This window comes from Molothrus ater, chromosome 27 (genome assembly GCF_012460135.2).
Source record: "Molothrus ater isolate BHLD 08-10-18 breed brown headed cowbird chromosome 27, BPBGC_Mater_1.1, whole genome shotgun sequence".
NCBI classification, from domain to species: domain Eukaryota; kingdom Metazoa; phylum Chordata; class Aves; order Passeriformes; family Icteridae; genus Molothrus; species Molothrus ater.
Genome location: NC_050504.2, coordinates 3,725,456 through 3,742,257, shown reverse-complemented (window position 1 = coordinate 3,742,257; position 16,802 = coordinate 3,725,456). Strand labels below are relative to the sequence as shown.

General features: G+C 62.3%; 1 protein-coding gene across 5 annotated transcripts; it reads left to right on the top strand.

Moving 5' to 3' along the window:
* The first annotated feature begins 1,507 nt into the window (after positions 1-1,507).
* Positions 1,508-16,654, top strand: LOC118696654 (signal transducer and activator of transcription 5B). Of its 5 annotated transcripts, none has more exons than XM_036398895.2 (19): positions 1,508-1,591; positions 11,081-11,218; positions 11,303-11,459; positions 11,542-11,631; positions 11,775-11,949; positions 12,024-12,154; positions 12,245-12,396; positions 12,472-12,627; positions 12,711-12,890; positions 13,015-13,102; positions 13,190-13,312; positions 13,462-13,554; positions 13,672-13,878; positions 14,052-14,146; positions 14,213-14,343; positions 14,992-15,162; positions 15,367-15,418; positions 15,615-15,722; positions 15,790-16,654. In XM_036398895.2, the coding sequence occupies exons 2-19, from the start codon at positions 11,091-11,093 to the stop codon at positions 15,914-15,916; spliced, it is 2,364 nt and encodes a 787-aa protein (XP_036254788.1). In that variant the 5' UTR covers positions 1,508-1,591; positions 11,081-11,090; the 3' UTR covers positions 15,917-16,654. The 5 variants fall into 5 exon arrangements, with proteins under 5 accessions (XP_036254788.1, XP_036254789.1, XP_036254790.1 ...); XM_036398896.2 differs by lacking the exon at positions 1,508-1,591 and adding an exon at positions 3,383-3,454; XM_036398897.1 differs by lacking the exon at positions 1,508-1,591 and adding an exon at positions 8,251-8,843 and having other exon boundaries at positions 14,992-15,147.
* The last annotated feature ends 148 nt before the right edge of the window (positions 16,655-16,802 follow it).

The following is a 16,802-nucleotide window of genomic DNA, read 5'->3' as shown; positions in this document are numbered from 1 at the left end:
CAGCAGCGATGTGTCAGCCTTTGTGCGTGAGATTCTCCCAAGCTGGTGAGCACAGGCAGCAAAACATTTGGTGGGAGCTGGGGGCTGTTGGGGCTGGAGTCACTCATTCAGTCATTCACCAAGGCTGCTCCAGGCACGGAGTGGGGCTGGCAAAGTTGGAAAGCAGCGTTTTGTGGCTGGTGTTTGCATGGAGCAGGTGCTGGGCTGGTGCCTGCCCAGCCCACAGATATTTATCTCTTGGAAGTGTGGAGCTGGATGAGGCAGTGAGGAGCCCGAGCTGGAGCTGGAGGACTTTAGCACAAGAGCACAAAAGCAGTAGAGAGGTGGGAACTTGGGGCTGTGCTCTGACACAGTGGCCAAGTGATTTGCAGTTGCTGGTGCACCAGCTGTCTGAGAGAGATCCCATTCCAGCGCTGGCACAAGGAGAGACGAGTCCCTCCTCCCTGGATTCCCACCTGGGAAGGGTCACCCTGTGCTCCGACCAGCCCAGAGCAGGAGAGGGACCTGCGTTTGCTGAATTTCCCTCCGGAGTTTTTCCAGGCCACAGAAGACGAGCTGGTAGCGAAAGTGAAAGCCCAGGAGATCCCATGCGGTGGGTGCAAGCGCTGGGGCAGAACGAGCACACCCAGTATTGCTTCCTGCCGCCACCTCTGCCCATCACCGCACGGCAGCCGCACCCCGGGCTGCCCGTCACCGGGGTACCCCCTGCCCTGGGGTGCCAGTGCTGCCACGAGGAGTCTGCTGTGCCTGCCAGCTGTGCAAGAGCTCCTCAGGATGGTTTTCTTATGGCCGCTGTCAACTTTCCCCATTCGAGCAACTGCAGAGGAGCTGGCAGTGCCTTGGGTCTTCTCACAGCTTGCAGGGGTTGTGGCACCTTGGAAGAAGAGGATGCAGGCAGCATCCTGAGGCTGTGGCAGCACTGGGGATCTTGGCCGTGCATGTAGCTGCAAAGTGTCAGCCCGGGCCTGTGGTGGGAATGAGCACAGAGCAGCCAGGGCTGCCTCACACAGAGGGCCCGGAGTCAGCACAAGGCAGCCCTGCAGCCACGTCTGTGGCCACCTGGTACTGACTTGGTCATTCCTGCTCCCAGAACCAAGGCTTGGTGCTGCTTTGGGCTCCCCTGGTACTTGCTGCCAAATTCTGGTGCTGGTTTGTGTCCTGCCAGAGCTGCTGCTGTTGAAGCCTGAAGTTGTTTTGAATTCTAGTGCTAGAGTCACTACTCACTTATGACACCCTGTGCCATTACCTCGTGCTGGTGGCGTTAACCTGTGCTGCTGCCCGGTACCATCACCCAGTGCCACTGCCTGATGCCATTGCCCCGTGCCCGGTACCGGCACTGTTACCCGGTGCCCAGTGCCGTCACTCAGTGCCATTATTACCTGGTGCTGTTGCCCAGTGCCCGGTACCGCTCCCGTTAGCCGGTGCCGTTCTCGGTGCTGGCGGGGCCCGGCGGGGGCGGAGCCGTGGGGGGGGCGGGGCCGCGCGGGCCGGGCCGGGGCGCGGCGGGGGCAGAGCGGCGGCGGAGCCGAGCGCCGGGAGCCGCCGGGAGCCGCCGGGAGCAGCGGAGCCGCAGCCGCCGCCGCGGCCGCAGGTGGGCAAAGGCGAGAGCGCGGAGCCGTCATCGCCGCCGGGACCGCACCGGACCGAACCGGACCGGACCGAGCCGAGCCGAGCGGGCCCGGACCCCGTCCGCCTTCCGCAGCACGGCCGGGCGGGGTGCGGCGGGGCCGGGGCGTTCCGGTCCGGTCCGGTCCGCGCTGTGGGTGTTTCGTAACCCCGGGCGGGCGCAGCAGGGCCGGGCGCGGAGCTCGGCGGGAGCCCGGCTGGGCCCGCGGGCCCCTGGGCGGGCGGAGGCGACAGTGGGGCCGCTCCGAGGGGGCGGCGGGCACGTCCCGGGCCCGTCCTGGTGCCGCGGCGCATCCCGGGGCGGGGGCGCTCCTGGCCCGCCGGAGCCGGGCCGGTTTTCGCACGCGGGCCCCGGCGGAGCGGCGGCCGCGGAGGGCGGCTCCGAGTCCCGGTCCCGGGCCGAGGGGAGGATCCGGGACAGCGCGAGGCGTCCCGTGCGGTGCCGGGGGGGTCCCGCCGCAGGCAGCACACCGAACCGGGACGGCGGGAGTGTGAGCCCCGCTGCTGTCGGTGGCACACGCGGGGCGGGTGGGATCGTTCCCGGCGGGAGCGGCGGCACCGCGGGGACCGCAGCGCCCGGTGGCCTTTCACCCAGCTCGGGCGCGGCCGGTGCCGGGGAGCCCGCGGGAGCCGCGGCCACCTGTCCGGCGGGTTACGGATCTGTCAGGGCTCCGTGCCCGGCCAGCCCCGGGCCCGTGCCAGGCCGGCCCCGGGCAGCTCCTGCCCAGCGGCTCCGGGGCTCCAGTGCTCGGCTCGGAGCGATGGGCTGGGGCTGTTGGCTCGTTCAGTTCTCCGTGCTGGGTACCCCGTGGCACCGGGCCGGTGACCAGCAGCGGTTTGGTGGCAGTGCCCGGGGCGCCTTGCGGAGGGGAGACAGCGCTGGGCTCAGGGTGGCTCCGCGTGGTTTGCCCATAGCAGGGGCATGGCACACGATGTCCCTGGGGTGCGGGGCCCTTGGTTAGAGCAGGACATTCCTGGCTGTGGGCTGGGTCATTGCTGGCTGCCTGCGGGTCCCTGCAGTGCTCGTGCCTGTGCCCAGAGCAGTGTGAGCTCCAGCAGTGGCGTGCGAGGGGGGAATTAGTGCAGGCACAATGAGGTGCTCCGCAGAGCCTCACCACTGCCATGGGCACCAGGATCCAGTCCTCCACGGTGGGAGCTCTCCCCTCCAGGTCCTGACTCCTGGCCCAGGTCCTTGTGCTCCTGAAGCCATCAGGATTGCAGCCTGACCTGATGTGGTTCCAAGGATGTGAAGAAGGAGACTGTCTCTCTGGGTTTTAGAACTGTTCCTGCTCATCCCCGGGGCTGGAGAGGGCTGTGCTGTGCCCTGCTGTGCTGTGCCCTGCTGTGCTGTGGGTGCATCATGAGGAGGAGGAGGAGCTCTGGTGTGGGCTGAGAGGTGCCAATGCCTGTGTGCTGGAAGGGACATGGGAGAGCTGGGCTGGGAGCAGGGCGTGATGGGTGGCTGTCACCCACTCTGTGTTTTGTGGCACTTTGACAGTGCCCTGCTTTGGGGGTGTTGGGTCCCTACAGTTGTCACGAGAGCCACCTCACTGGGTCTGCTGCACCTGCCTTGTGCCAAGGCCAATGCTTTGGGGCAGGGTTAGGGATGCTCTCACCATTCAGGGGGCTGTAGTTGGGGATGCTCAGCACAGGGCACACAGAGACTCTGGAGGGACCTTCCCTTCTCGCTGCAGGGGAAGTGCTGACTCCAAAGTGACGGTGAAGGCTTTGCCATGGGGTTTCCCAGCTCTCTCTCGAGTGATAGCAAAACTCAGATACCCTGCTTGCAAAAAATCCCTGCTCCCTGCACTCTGCGACGTCGTGGGCGGTGAGTGGCGACTGCTTTGAGCTGAGTACAATGAAGCAGCCCCGTCAGCTGGGAAATTACTTTCTAGTTTGCAAGGAATGACTGTGAGGTGGGTCACACTCAACAGGCTTCATGACAGCCCTGGGATGCCAGTGGGATGTCAGGCAGGGTGAATGGGACCTCCCTGCCATCGGCATCCCCTGGGTACCTGTGCTGGTGGCAGCATCCCTCTGCCTGCCCAGCTGCAGTGTCCCACACACTGTGAGTGCTGCCCTGGAAGCGGCCACTGCAGGGAAGCCAGGGCATGGCTAGGGTTAAGGTTAGGGTCAGGATTAGAGTCCCCACCTTGCCAGCACGGGTCAGGACTCAGCTCTGCAGCCATGCCTGGGAGGCTGTGCTGGCTCCGGGGTCCGGCACGCTCCGGCAGAAGTAGCCTCGACAGCTGTAATGTTTCTGTGGCATGCCTTTCCTTTCATGGGGTGTCTATTTTGCAACCCCCAAGTGTTTTGATCCCGGGAGGAAGGGGGCGGGGGTGTTTACCCTGGCACCGCATGGCTGGTGCAGGGATCCAAGTGGTGCTGGGCATGCCTGAATTTCACATGCAGCAACAGTTCTAGCAACATCTGCTGGCTGATAAAAGGTAGGCTGCTGCACGCCGCTGCTCCCGCCGCGTTGGGAAACGTCGAGGGGGAGGCACTCTGTGAACACGGCTTCCTGGCCGATAGGGCTGAGCTGACTTGCTGATAAAGCAGAATCCACCCATCTGGCTGCACCAGAGGGGCCAGGAGCACAGGGCTGCACGCAGGCACTCAGTGCTTCCATGAGTGCTGGGTCCTGCTTCCCGCTGTATCAGGAATGATGTGCCGCCGAGCTGGGACAGCCACAGCTGAACCACACAGCTGAACCACAGCACAGTCACAGCCCATTCCCGGTTCAAACAGTCACTGGTGAGTTTTGCAATCTCCACTTTCAGTGTAACTTTGTGTTATGAGCTGGTTTATAGCACAGCTCTGCTGGAGAGGAAACTGGGGAAAAGGCTGGTGCTGGAGAGCACTGCCTCAAAGAGCCAGAGCAGCGACCCAGCCCTGCCCACCATGTGCTGGGTGCTCATTCTGTCTGGCCTCTCATCCCTATCACTCAGTAGCCCTGCAAAGCCTTTAGCAGAGGAAGAGGCTGCTCTTGTTGGCAGTTCTGAGTTCCTGCACAGGCTGGAAACGCTGCAAAATGATCTTTGTCCTCTCTGGTGTGAATACACGACCCTGGTGCTGTTGGGCTGTGGGCCCAGGGGTGCAGCTTCTCTGGCCCTGCTTGTGGAGATGCTGTGGTGAGGCTTATAGTGCAGCTCAGGGGCAGGGGCTCTGCTGCTGCTTCAAGGGCTGGAAAGCCCATCCCAGGGCCAGGAAAGCCAAAACCCACCTGGACGTATTTGTGTGTGTATGGATGCACGCTGTGCTTCACCCCTCTCTCGATTTGACTGAGGACTTTGTTTCACAAACCACTGGTGTTGGTTGTTTTATTCTGTCTGACTGGTCCCCCCTCCTGCCAGCATCCCTGGATGTATGTGTATCCCCTCTTCCAAAGGCAAGGCTTTACTCCTCTCCATCCTGCTCTGCTGACTTTGTGCAAGAGCATCTCTGCATGCAGAGCTGCTGCAGCTGCTGGGGATGAACTCTGGGAGTGCAATGGGGGGATGCAGGAGCTGCTCTGGTGTCCCTCTGGCTCTCCCTGCTCACCCCACATCCAAAAACCTGTGCTGTGCCAGCTGGGCTAGCCCTGTAGAGCAGCCATGCCAGGGGTGAGGAGGCTCCTGTACCATGTCCCCAGCCCCAGGGAGAGCTGGAGCATGGCATCAACCCGAGGTGATGGATGCATCCAGAGCAGTGCTGTTGGTGCCTGTGCTGCCCACATCTCCCCCAGCCCACCTGGGTCCTGCCCAGCAAATCCAGTCTGGCTGTGGGTGGATTAGTGCCATTGTGTGCGCTCACTGGAGCATGGCAGAGAAAATGAAATTGTGTCTGCAGACCCCAATCGGGACTAATTCGATGCTGAAATGAGCTTAATCCTCAGGTCCTTCGCCCGGCCTCTCCCTCCTGGGCTGGCACAGGTCTGAGCAGGGATTAGCACCGAGCCAGGGGCTGGGATGGATTTGGCCTCGGTGCAGGAGGCTGCCACAGAACCTGTGGGACCCCAGGGCTGTGCCCTCAGCGTGGCATTCCAGGGATTTGGGGTTGGGCATTATTAGCATGGAGGGAAAATCCCTTCCTTGAGCGTCCTGGCACGGGGCAGCTGCACATCCCTGCCCGGGCAAGGCCAGAGTCTGGGATGCTGCAGGTGGTCAGTGGCTTTGTGCCTGCCCTGGGATTCCCCCACCAAGGCAGGGGAAGCTCCAGAACTCTGAGCTGGCAACTCCCTGCTGTGCCAGCCCCAAAGCTAGTTAATTCAGCTGCTTGGCCCCAGGGAGCCAGGAGTAATTAAAGCTCTGCCCAGCCTCTCTAATCCTGTCTGGGGGTTTATGGTGGGGGCAGCACCAGTGCTGGCAGGGACTGGGCTCCCCACGGTGGATGTCCTGCAGGAACCACACTGGACTTGTGCCCATGGGGCTGGTTGGGCACTGGGCTCTGCTGATGTGGCTGCACCATGTGTCCTGCCCACCAGTGCTGGTCCTGCTGCATGCTCAGTGTCTGAGGGAATCCCACTGGTGCCTGGGCAGTGCTTGTATCTGGCTGTGGCTGCCTCACAGTGGCTCTTGGTGCACTGAGGTTTTTCTTGAGGTTCCAGCGGTTGGATTCAAGGGATTTTGCTGGGTATTTTGGTGGTTTTGGTTTGACGCAGGTTTCTGGGCCTCTCTGATTGGAAGAAATCTGAAGTGAGGAGGGAAACCTTTCCCAAGGGTGGCAAGTGCTGGCAGGCAAAGAGCCTGGCCTGTGGCATGAGATGAGCTGTTGGCAGCCCCCAGCAGTGTTACCCCTGGCACCAGTCCCCAGCTGGGGCATCTCTGCCTGTGTGGGGCTGGTGTCCCCTCTGGGCAGCATTAGTCATGAATTCATGGTGTGAATTCTCTGCTTTTGGCTCTCAGAGTTGCTGGGACACCTGGACAGTCTTGGTACTAGTATTGGTACTAGTATTTCCACCTCTGCCTACCTACTCTGCTGCTGTGGGGCCTGTCACCTCTGCTCTTAAGGGGGCATGTTGGATTACCAGAGCCAGCCATGCCTCTTTCATGAGTGTCATGGTACAGATGTTTCCAGTGTGGGCTGAATGGTTCGGCTGTCTCCTCACCGGGGCGAAGCCATCGGTTGCTGCCACTTTCTGTGGGAGACAAACAAACCCCATCAAAGCACGGAGCTTCTAGAAGGAGCTCGCTCCCGTGCCGGTGGGCACTGCCGCCTCCCAGCCAGAGCTGGAAACCACAGGCCGGTGGAAAACACGCGAGCAGCCCTTGGCCCGCTGTTCTAGCTCCACAACGTGCTGGCACCACAGCTCTGAGCAGGGCTGGGGGCTGCTCGCCATCACCCGGGTGCTCCCGCTGCAGGCTCGGCTCCAGGGCCGTGGGCTGGGGGATGTGAGTGAAGCCGGGGGGTGCAGGTCAGGGGGTTCCATCTCCCCCCATGCCGAACTCCTGCACGGCTCCCTGGGGTCCCATCCCTGGCTCTCAGCCAGCCACAGGGGCTCAGCGCGGGCCGAGGACAGGACAGCGGCTGTGCCTGCTCTGGCCCCGCGGCGGTGTGAGGGGCAGTGTGCCGGGTGGCTGCCAGCACTCGGGGGCAGGCTGTCCCGCGCAGGCACCTGACATTTTGGAAGGAAATAGCTGCTCTCTGCTCCTTCCTGTAGTGCGCAGCCAGCGAAACGACCGCCCGGGAGCCCGGCTGTGCCCGCCCCGAGCCGTAGCCCGGCTGTCCTGGGGCCGGACGCCAGAGCGGCACGGGGGGCACAGCGGGGCCTGAGGGCGGCTGCAGGAGCGGGCACGCCACACCGGGCTCCAGCGGGGTCTGAGGGCGGTGAGTGCGGTTGTAGCACCGGGCACTCCGCACCGGCTCCAGCGGGGTCTGACTGCGGCTGTAGGACCGGGCATCCACACCGGGCTCCAGCGGGGCCCTGGGGGAGCTGGAGCGGCCAGGGGGCCGCTGAGGGCGGAGGGGTGGCTCTGTGTGTGTGTGTGTGTGGGTAACCGCAGCCCTCCGCTCTGCCTGGCGGCCGCTCCCGACTGTCACCTCCACCGCGCTCGGGGCCCGTCTGGGGGCCGGATCTTGCCCTGGAGGGATCTTGCTTGGAGCCGCCCAGCTTGGAGGGCTGCGGGACAGCTTCCCGCCGGGCCTGCCGGGGGCAGCGGCAGCGCTGGCTGCGGCAGCACCGGAGCCCCTCGGCCGCGGCAGCGCAGGGTGCAGGGTCCGGCCCTGCGGCCACAAGCGGGGCCGGCTCTGACCTGGAAGCGATCGCGGGTTCCCGGAGGTGCCGAGAAACCACGTGTCCGTGTTTACTGCGGCGGGAGGCGCAGCGGGGCAGGGCCGCTGCCGCCGGAGCCCAGCCCCGCGAAGACACCGCTCCGGAGACCCCCGGGCTGCCGGAGCGCCGGGCCAAGGGCAGTGCGGGAGCCGAGGGACTGCGTGGGTCGAGGGAGTGGGGCGGTGGAGGGTACAGCCAGAGCGCAGTGGTCTCCCCAGGACTTTGCCTAGCCCTTGGCCCCTGTCTGGCCCTTCAGGGCATGGCTCTGGGCAAGAGGCTGCTGTCGGGGGCTGTGCCAGCGCCAGGACAGGGGTGTCCTGCTCATGAGGAGGTCTTTGGGCTGGCTCTGTGCAGGAGCGTCCCGCGGCAGATTGCAGTGAGCATCCCGTGCAGAGCGTGCTCCGGGGTAGCTGCTTGCTTGTGTTTGGGTTTTGCCGTGCCTGTGGCATGTGGGAAGCTGCTGCTGTCGTGCTCATCCTGTGAGGCATTTCCCTCCTTTTGTGTGCCCACGGATATGCTCTGGCTTTCCTGCAGCTTGGGACTTGCTGGCGCCTACTGCCACTGTGCCTGCAACCCTTTCCCGGTGTGATCATGTCAGTCCCCTGGTTGCCCCCAGCCCCAGCAGAGCTGCCACTTTTCCCGTCTTCTCCTCTCCTCGCTGCTGCCTCTGGCCTTCTGAGTGCTCTTTCTGGGTGGGTTTCTCCTGTTTTGCATTGGGTTTGGCAGTGCTTCCCCATCAGCAGTGGGCAGTGAGGCTGTAAGAGGCAGAAATTATGTCTGCTGGCATGTCCCTCTCTCTGCTCGGTCCCTGTGTTGCTGGGGTCCCTCCCCACAGGTCTGGGGTCTCTCCTCAGCACTGGTCCTACCCTGAGAAGCTGCTGCCTGTGCCCCTTCACAGGCAATGAGTCTGATGAGCACGTCGCTGTGGCTTGTCGAGTGCTGCTGGTTAACCGAGCTGCAGTGACGGGTGGGTTCCAGCTCGCTGCCAGCGAGTAAATGCAAAGTAGCCTAAACCACTACAATTATCTGCCTCTTGCAGTTGTTGGAGTGTGCATGGGGCCGGTGGCTGCCGTGCGTGGCTGACCCATGGCAGTGCTTGAAGCTGCAGTGGCCCTGCTGGGGCTGGAGGTGGCACTGGGGTGGGTGAATGTCCCTGGACATGGGGGTGGATCTGTCCCTTGGGCAGCTGGTGGTGCCACCGAGGAGGGTGATGCTGGAAGGTGATGGAGGAGGCAGGGCTGCCTGGAAAAGGACCACGGTGGGACCATGGTGCTGCAGCTTGTGCTGAAACAGAGTTGCTGCCCCAGCTGTGCTGAGTCTCAGGGCCAAAAGTCTGCCCGTGGCAGGTGGCATTGGTTGCTTGTGCTGGGGTGGTCAGGGTACCCTGCAGCCCATGGGGAGGTTTGGTTTATCCCCAGGTGAGACAAAAATGAGACAAATTTCCCCCAGGAGAAACTGCATGTCCTGCTGCACTGACAGTGTCTGTGGAGGTTGTGCTCAAGCCTGGTGCAAATGCTGTTTTGGGGCACACACCAGGTGAGCTCTGCCACTGTCAGCCTCTGCACAGCCCCTTGTAGAGGCAGCTGTGGTGCTGGTGCTCCCGCTCCCAGGCTGGCACTGGCCAAATGCAGTGCCTGCCAGCTCACCACAGAGCAGCCAGAGACTCGTTGCTTAACAACATGCTAGAGTAGAGTAGGAAGTGTTTTGTCACTGTGAGATGGGAAGAGATCACCATTTTATCAACAGGCAGGGCAGTGTCTGTTTGCTCTGTGTCCGTGCAGATGTCCCCACAGTACTGAGGACTTCGGTCACTTTGTGGTGCAGTGGCACTGGCATGGCTGTTCTTGGCTCTGCCCCTTATCAAACGTCCACAATTTCCAACAGCAGCATGTCCTGCTGTCAGCCATCCCACCTTCCCTTTCCTCCTTGCTGGCCTTCTTCTGCCTCCCCAGGCCCCTCCTTGCCAGCAGCATTTCCAGCTTGGTGATTTCTGTGAATGTGGAAACGTTCCTCCCTTTTTATAGAGGAAAAATTCATTTTTAGCCAGCTCTGGGTTATTGTTCCTCTTCCTCTTCAGGGGCGGGTGTGCGTGGCTCGGGGGCTCTGGCTGTGGCTGCTCCACTCGGACCTGCTGCCACTGTCCCCCAGCATGTGCCCCCTCACTGTATGGCAGCACCAGCTCTTTTGGGGCTCTGTGGGCCACTGGGTGTTTCTGAGGCTGAACAAAATGCTTTGGAGAGAGGGGGAAGCACAGCCCCTGCTGGCTCAGCCCCTCTGCTTGTCACCAGCCAGTGCAGTGATCAGGTTCTGGCCCAGTCACCCAGCCTTGGGACACGTCCAAGGCCTTCTTGTGCCCCTGCCTGGCCCCTCTGTGTGGTGCCAAATCCCAGGTGGATAGAGTGTGAGTGTATCTAAATGCTGTTTACTGTACTGCTGCCTCCTCACTCAGGGGGGACCTTGAGCCCCCCAGACCCTCCTGTGTCACTCGCTGTCACATCACCCTCACACAGTCACCTGGAGGCTGTTTCTCCAGCCCCCTCTAGCCACAGGTGACCTGGGGCACACACTGGATTTTAGTAGAGGTGCTGTCACCACCACCTCATCCCTGCCTGCCCCTGGGGGAACCAAGGCTGTGTAGTGTTTGGAATCCCTGCATGGAGCCAGAGCCGCCCCTAAGCTGCTTTGGGAAGGTCTGTGTGTCTCCACCAGGACTTGGGGCACACAAGGGACTCGTCAGGGACTGTGGTGCCACGTGGGCTCATGGGGCTGGGGCTGCTCCTGCCTGCTGGCGCTGCCAGGGTGTGGGCAGGAGCGGGGTGAATGCAGGGGGGGCCTCTGCTCTGCGTCACCCTGGATTTCTGGGCAGCCCTTCCTCCCCCTGGCCTGTTTCCTCATTCGCGTGGCCAGCGATGGCTGCGATCCCGTGGTGCAGTGAGGGGAAATGAGAACCATGTGGAGAGGCCATGCAGAGGCACGTCCCTGGCCCTGGGCACCCCCAGGGCTGTTCCTAGAAAAGAGGGGGTGACTCAGAGCCAGGGTCCACTGCCCCCGCATGCCCTTTCTTTCCGTGGCTGGAGACAGCGCTGGCAGCACCAGGGACTCGGGCACTCCTGCAGAGGGTGTGGGGACAGCCAGGGCCAGACCCCTTGTAGCACAGTGCCTGTCTGTCTCCCACTGCTGCCTTGACAGCGTGTCTCCCCACAGGTGCTGAACCATGGCGGTGTGGATCCAGGCCCAGCAGCTCCAGGGTGAAGCCCTGCGGCAGATGCAGGCGCTCTATGGGCAGCACTTCCCCATCGAGGTGCGGCATTACCTGTCGCAGTGGATCGAGAGTCAGGCATGGTAGGTCAGGGTGTGCCCTTCCCCAGGGGTGCTGCAGCTGCCCCGGTGTACAGGTGCCCTCACACTTCTCTGATCTACACACAGGGACTCCATCGACCTTGACAACCCCCAGGAAAATGTGAAGGCGACCCAGCTTCTGGAGGGGCTGATCCAGGAGCTGCAGAAGAAGGCAGACCACCAAGTGGGTGAGGACGGCTTCCTGCTGAAGATCAAGCTGGGGCACTACGCCACGCAGCTGCAGGCGAGTGGGGGGCTGTGGGCAGGGGTGCAGGGCCAGGGGGGTCCCTGCCCTGTGCCTGGCTCAGGCAGTGCTCTCCCCACAGAACACGTATGACCGATGCCCCATGGAGCTGGTGCGCTGCATCCGGCACATCCTCTACCACGAGCAGCGGCTGGTGCGGGAGGCAAACAATGTGAGTGCGGGCTGGGAGGGGTGAGGAGAGAGAGAGGCTGGGGGGATGCTCAGGGGCTCTTCTCATGATGATGGGAGCAGCTCTGAGGCAGGGAATGGGGAGGGTCCCCTCACTGTGCTGAGCGCACCCTGTGCCCCATCCAGAGCCCTTCCCCATCTGGCTCCCTGGTGGACGCCATGTCCCAGAAGCACCTGCAGATCAACCAGACCTTCGAGGAGCTGCGGCTCATTACTCAGGACTCAGAGAATGAGCTCAAAAAGCTGCAGCAGACACAGGAATACTTCATCATCCAGTACCAGGAGAACATGCGACTCCAAGGTGGGTGGGGGGCCGAGGGGCATGGGCCTGGGGTGCTGGCAGGGCCAGCCCTAACACCATGCCCTGTCCCCCAGCCCAGTTCTCCCAGCTCTCCCAGCTGGGCCCCCAGGAGCGCATGTCACGGGAGACGACGCTGCAGCAGAAGAAGGCATCACTGGAGGCCTGGCTGCACCGTGAGGCCCAGACACTACAGCAGTACCGTGTGGTGAGTGATGCTACCTGGTGCCCCATGATGCTGTCCCCATGATGCCCTGTGACACTGTCCCTGCAGCCCTGATGTTGTCCCACCTCGCAGGACCTGGCTGAGAAGCACCAGAAGACGCTGCAGCTGCTGCGCAAGCAGCAAACAACCATCCTGGATGATGAGCTGATCCAGTGGAAGCGTCGGCAGCAGCTGGCGGGGAATGGGGGCCCACCTGAAGGCACCTTGGATGTGCTGCAGACGTGGTGAGTGCCTGGTGGGGTGGGATGGGATGGGACGGGGTGCTGAGCCCAGTGGGTGCTGAGCCCTGCTCCCCCCAGGTGTGAGAAGCTGGCAGAGATTATCTGGCAGAACCGGCAGCAGATCCGCCGTGCCGAGCACCTGTGCCAGCAGCTGCCAATCCCAGGCCCAGTGGAGGAGATGCTGTCAGAGCTGAATGGAACCATCACTGACATCATCTCTGCCCTGGTCACCAGGTACAGGTTGGGCCCAGCTGGGTGGGGGGCCAGGTTGGCCCTGCCCCCCTTCCCAGCCCCCCTGATTCCCTTGCCCCCCCCAGCACCTTCATCATCGAGAAGCAGCCCCCCCAAGTGCTGAAAACACAGACCAAGTTTGCAGCCACTGTGAGGCTCCTGGTGGGCGGGAAGCTGAATGTGCACATGAACCCCCCCCAAGTGAAGGCCACCATCATCAGCGAGCAGCAAGCCAAGGCCCTGCTGAAGAACGAGAGCACCCGCAAGTAATGCCAGGGGCTGGGCGTGTGTGACTGGGGCTGCCAAGGCAGTGGGGAGCAAGGGAAGGGCTGAACTTTGCACAGCTCCCAGTCCTAGTGTGCCCTGACTCTGTGTGCATTCCTGTGGCAGTGAGAGCAGCGGGGAGATCCTCAACAACTGCTGTGTGATGGAGTATCACCAGGCCACTGGGACACTCAGCGCCCACTTCCGCAACATGGTGAGTGCCTCTGTTCCCCGTCCTGTCCCCTTGTGTCCCCCTGTGTCCCCATCTGTTCCTCCATGCTCACCCCTGGTGTCCCTGCAGTCCCTGAAGCGGATCAAGCGCTCGGATCGCCGCGGGGCAGAGTCAGTGACAGAGGAGAAATTCACCATCCTCTTCGAGTCGCAGTTCAGTGTCGGTGGGAATGAGCTGGTCTTCCAGGTGAAGGTAAAGCCACTCTGTCCCTTCTGCAGGCCCTAGGCAAGCCATGGGCACTGTGCCCACGGGACTGGGGCTGGGCTGGGGCCACATGGGTGCCCGTGGGTGATGCTCCCTTGGTGCCCCACAGCCCATTCCGGTCTCCTTCCTCTCGGCAGACGCTGTCCCTGCCTGTGGTGGTGATTGTGCATGGGAGCCAGGACAACAATGCCACGGCCACCGTGCTTTGGGACAACGCCTTTGCTGAGCCTGTGAGTGCCAGTGCCATGGGGGCACGACAGGCCCCATCTGCCTGGTGTGGGAGTAGGGCTCAGCCTCCTGGTGGGATATCAGGCAGAGCTGGTGCTGACCATGCTCTCTGCCCCCAGGGCCGTGTTCCCTTCGCTGTGCCCGACAAGGTGCAGTGGCCACAGCTCTGTGAGGCGCTCAACATGAAGTTCAAGGCAGAGGTGCAGAGCAGCCGTGGGCTGACCAAGGAGAACCTGGTGTTCCTGGCACAAAAGCTCTTCAACAGCACCAGCTCCCACCTGGAGGACTACAGCAGCACCACAGTGTCCTGGTCCCAGTTCAACCGGGTAAGTGGCCTGGGTTCTGCCCAGAGCCCCCCCAGTGCTCATGTTTGTGGGGCTGGATGGGGTGTACCCACCTGCTGTTCCTGAGTCTCTGCTGCTGCACCCAATGTCTGTGCTGTGTAACAGAGGCTCAGAGGCTGCTGACAGGAGTGCTCATTATCTGGAGATTTCAACAGGAAAACCTGCCTGGGAGGAATTACACCTTCTGGCAGTGGTTTGACGGGGTCATGGAGGTGCTGAAGAAGCATTTGAAGCCACACTGGAATGACGGGTAAGAGCCGCCCTGCCCTGTGCAGCCTGGCCCGAGCCCCAAGCCCTGACGCCCTACTCTGCCTAGGGCCATCCTGGGCTTCGTCAACAAGCAGCAGGCACACGACCTGCTCATCAACAAGCCCGACGGGACCTTCCTCCTGCGCTTCAGCGACTCGGAGATCGGTGGCATCACCATTGCCTGGAAGTTCGACTCCTGTGAGTGTGTGCCAGGCACTGGCATCCCTGGATTGAGTGGCTCCAGCCAGGCCACCTCCTGCCCTTGGGGCACTGGCACTGCCACAGCAGGCAGGCTGGAGTTATCCTCAGGAAAGAGGCGAGCACCAGAGCCCCCAGAATGTCTTGGCTGTGCCATGGGGAGCGGTGCTGCCCTCGCTCACTGCAGCTGTGGCTGTGTCAAGCCCTAATGCTGGTAGCAGCAGGGAGGAGGGACCAGGCTGAACCCTCCAACCCAGCCTTGGGGAATGATGTGGACTCTACAAAATCCAGTTAGTTGGTGATGCTCCCCAGTGCAGGGGTTGCCAGGGGTGGCCTGACCCCATGCAGGAGTCTGTTGCTGTTCACAAGAGTGTCCTTTGGAGGACTGCATAACTGAGAAGCACCAGAAAGCCCCATGGCTGGGGAACATGTCAGGATGAGGCCAGACCTGCCTTGGCTTTTCTGTGTTTCCTATCTTATCCCATTTTCTGGCGACCTGTGCTTTATCCTCAGCTGTTTCTGGGGAGGGGTGCAGTGTGGGACATGCTGTTTGCTACTTGATGTGACCTCGCAGCCCCATCTCCAGAGCACAGCCAGGAGCTGCTGCAAACTCCGGGATTCACCATGATCCTCACGCTTGTCTTGCAGCTGAGAGGATGTTCTGGAACCTGATGCCTTTCACCACCAGGGACTTCTCCATCCGCTCCTTGGCTGACCGCCTCGGGGATCTCAGTTACCTCAACTACGTGTTCCCCGACCGGCCCAAGGACGAGGTGTTCTCCAAGTACTACACGCCGGTTCTCTGTGAGTCCACGCCAGGTAGCGCTGTCCCTTCACCCCACATGTGTCCCCTCTTTTGTGCATCCAGCCAGGATGGAGCTGGTGTTCTCAGCCTCCCCCTGCCCCGGGGCCACACTGGCCCCACAGAGGTTCTGCATCTGGCCACGTGTGAGCCCCCAGCACTGCCTGGGGTCGTGGCATGTGCTGGAGTTTGGAGCCTCAGTGCTGCTTCCTTCTCTCTAGCTAAAGCTGTGGATGGATACGTGAAGCCACAGATCAAGCAAGTGGTGCCAGAGTAAGTGTGACCCCAAAGGGAGATCCTGGGCAGTGGTTGCCATGGGTTCCCAGCATTGAATTGGCTGGGTTGAGTGGCAGCCCAGGGCACTGAGGAGCTCATGGCCACCATCAATGGCCACATTGGTGCTGCTTGTGAGACACCTTGGTGACTTCACCCACAGGGCACCCAGTGCTCATGAGACCCATCCCCACAGGTTTGTCAATGCATCAGGAGATTCTGCCCCTGGAGGGGCCACCTACATGGACCAGGCCCCCTCGCCTGCCGTCTGCTCCCAGCCTCATTACAACATGTACACCCAGAAGTGAGTATCACACCCCTACCCCTGTACTGCTGCAGCTGCTCCTCTCCTCACCACCTGCCTCCCGCAGCCCCGACCCTGTGCTGGACCCTGAGGGTGATTTTGACCTGGAAGACACGATGGATGTGGCGAGGCACGTGGAGGAGCTGCTGCGGCGCCCCGTGGACAGTCAGTGGATCCCCCACGCCCAGTCGTGACAGGCAGGCGCCTGCTCCCTTGCCCCTGGCCCTGGCGCTGCGGGGACTGTGCTGTGTTCGTGTCTCTGTGCCAGGGGACAGCGGGTGGGCCCTGCCCTGCCCCCAGGATTTGCTCTGTGCTGCCCCGAAACACAGGCTGGCGTCCAGCTCTTTGGTGTTTATGCCCTTGTATAAACGGCAGCGGATTTGTCGCATGGTTTTTCTGTATGTTCCTTTTAAGAGGCCCAGCTTCGGCTTTCCGCTTCTGCCAGCACTGGCCCTGCAGCCCCTGACCCCCCTGTGGGGCTGCTGGGGGCCCCCAGCCCGGCCTCAGGTTTGCTTTCGCAGTCGTCACTAAGAATGTACATGTCGCCTTCTTGTTCTCCCCCGCGGCTCCGTTCCCAGGGCTGCGTGAGGGCAGAGGGCAGAGGAGGGGTTCTGCCAGGGCTCCCCCAGCCTGTGCCGGTGCTCTGCTCCACAGTGGCAGGGTCCCTGCACCTCATCCTCTCCTCTGCCCCCAAGGATGCAGGAGCTCCTCCGGCTCCCGGCCTCGATGTCCCCTCTGGAGGCGGTGCAGCGCGAGGGTGGCAGGGTGTGAGGGCACCCAGCGAGGGCAGTCGGGTGGGCAGGGGGTTTGGGAGAGCGGAGCCCTCTGCCCGCTGCTTCTCCCCTCGCCTGGGCGGGAAACTCTGGGGTCCTGGCCATGTTATTTTTCTATCACAGAGTAAATAAAGCACGGAATATTTTTGTAACACAAAAGCTCTGGGTGCAACGTGTGTCTTGGGACAGAGGCGGGTCCCTCTGGAGAGCTCCTCATCTCGGGTGCACCAGGTGAATGCTGGGGCTGGGCCCGGTGTTCAGGGTTCCTGTCTCCGAGGGCAGGGTCGTCGGGCCTCCCTTGGCACAA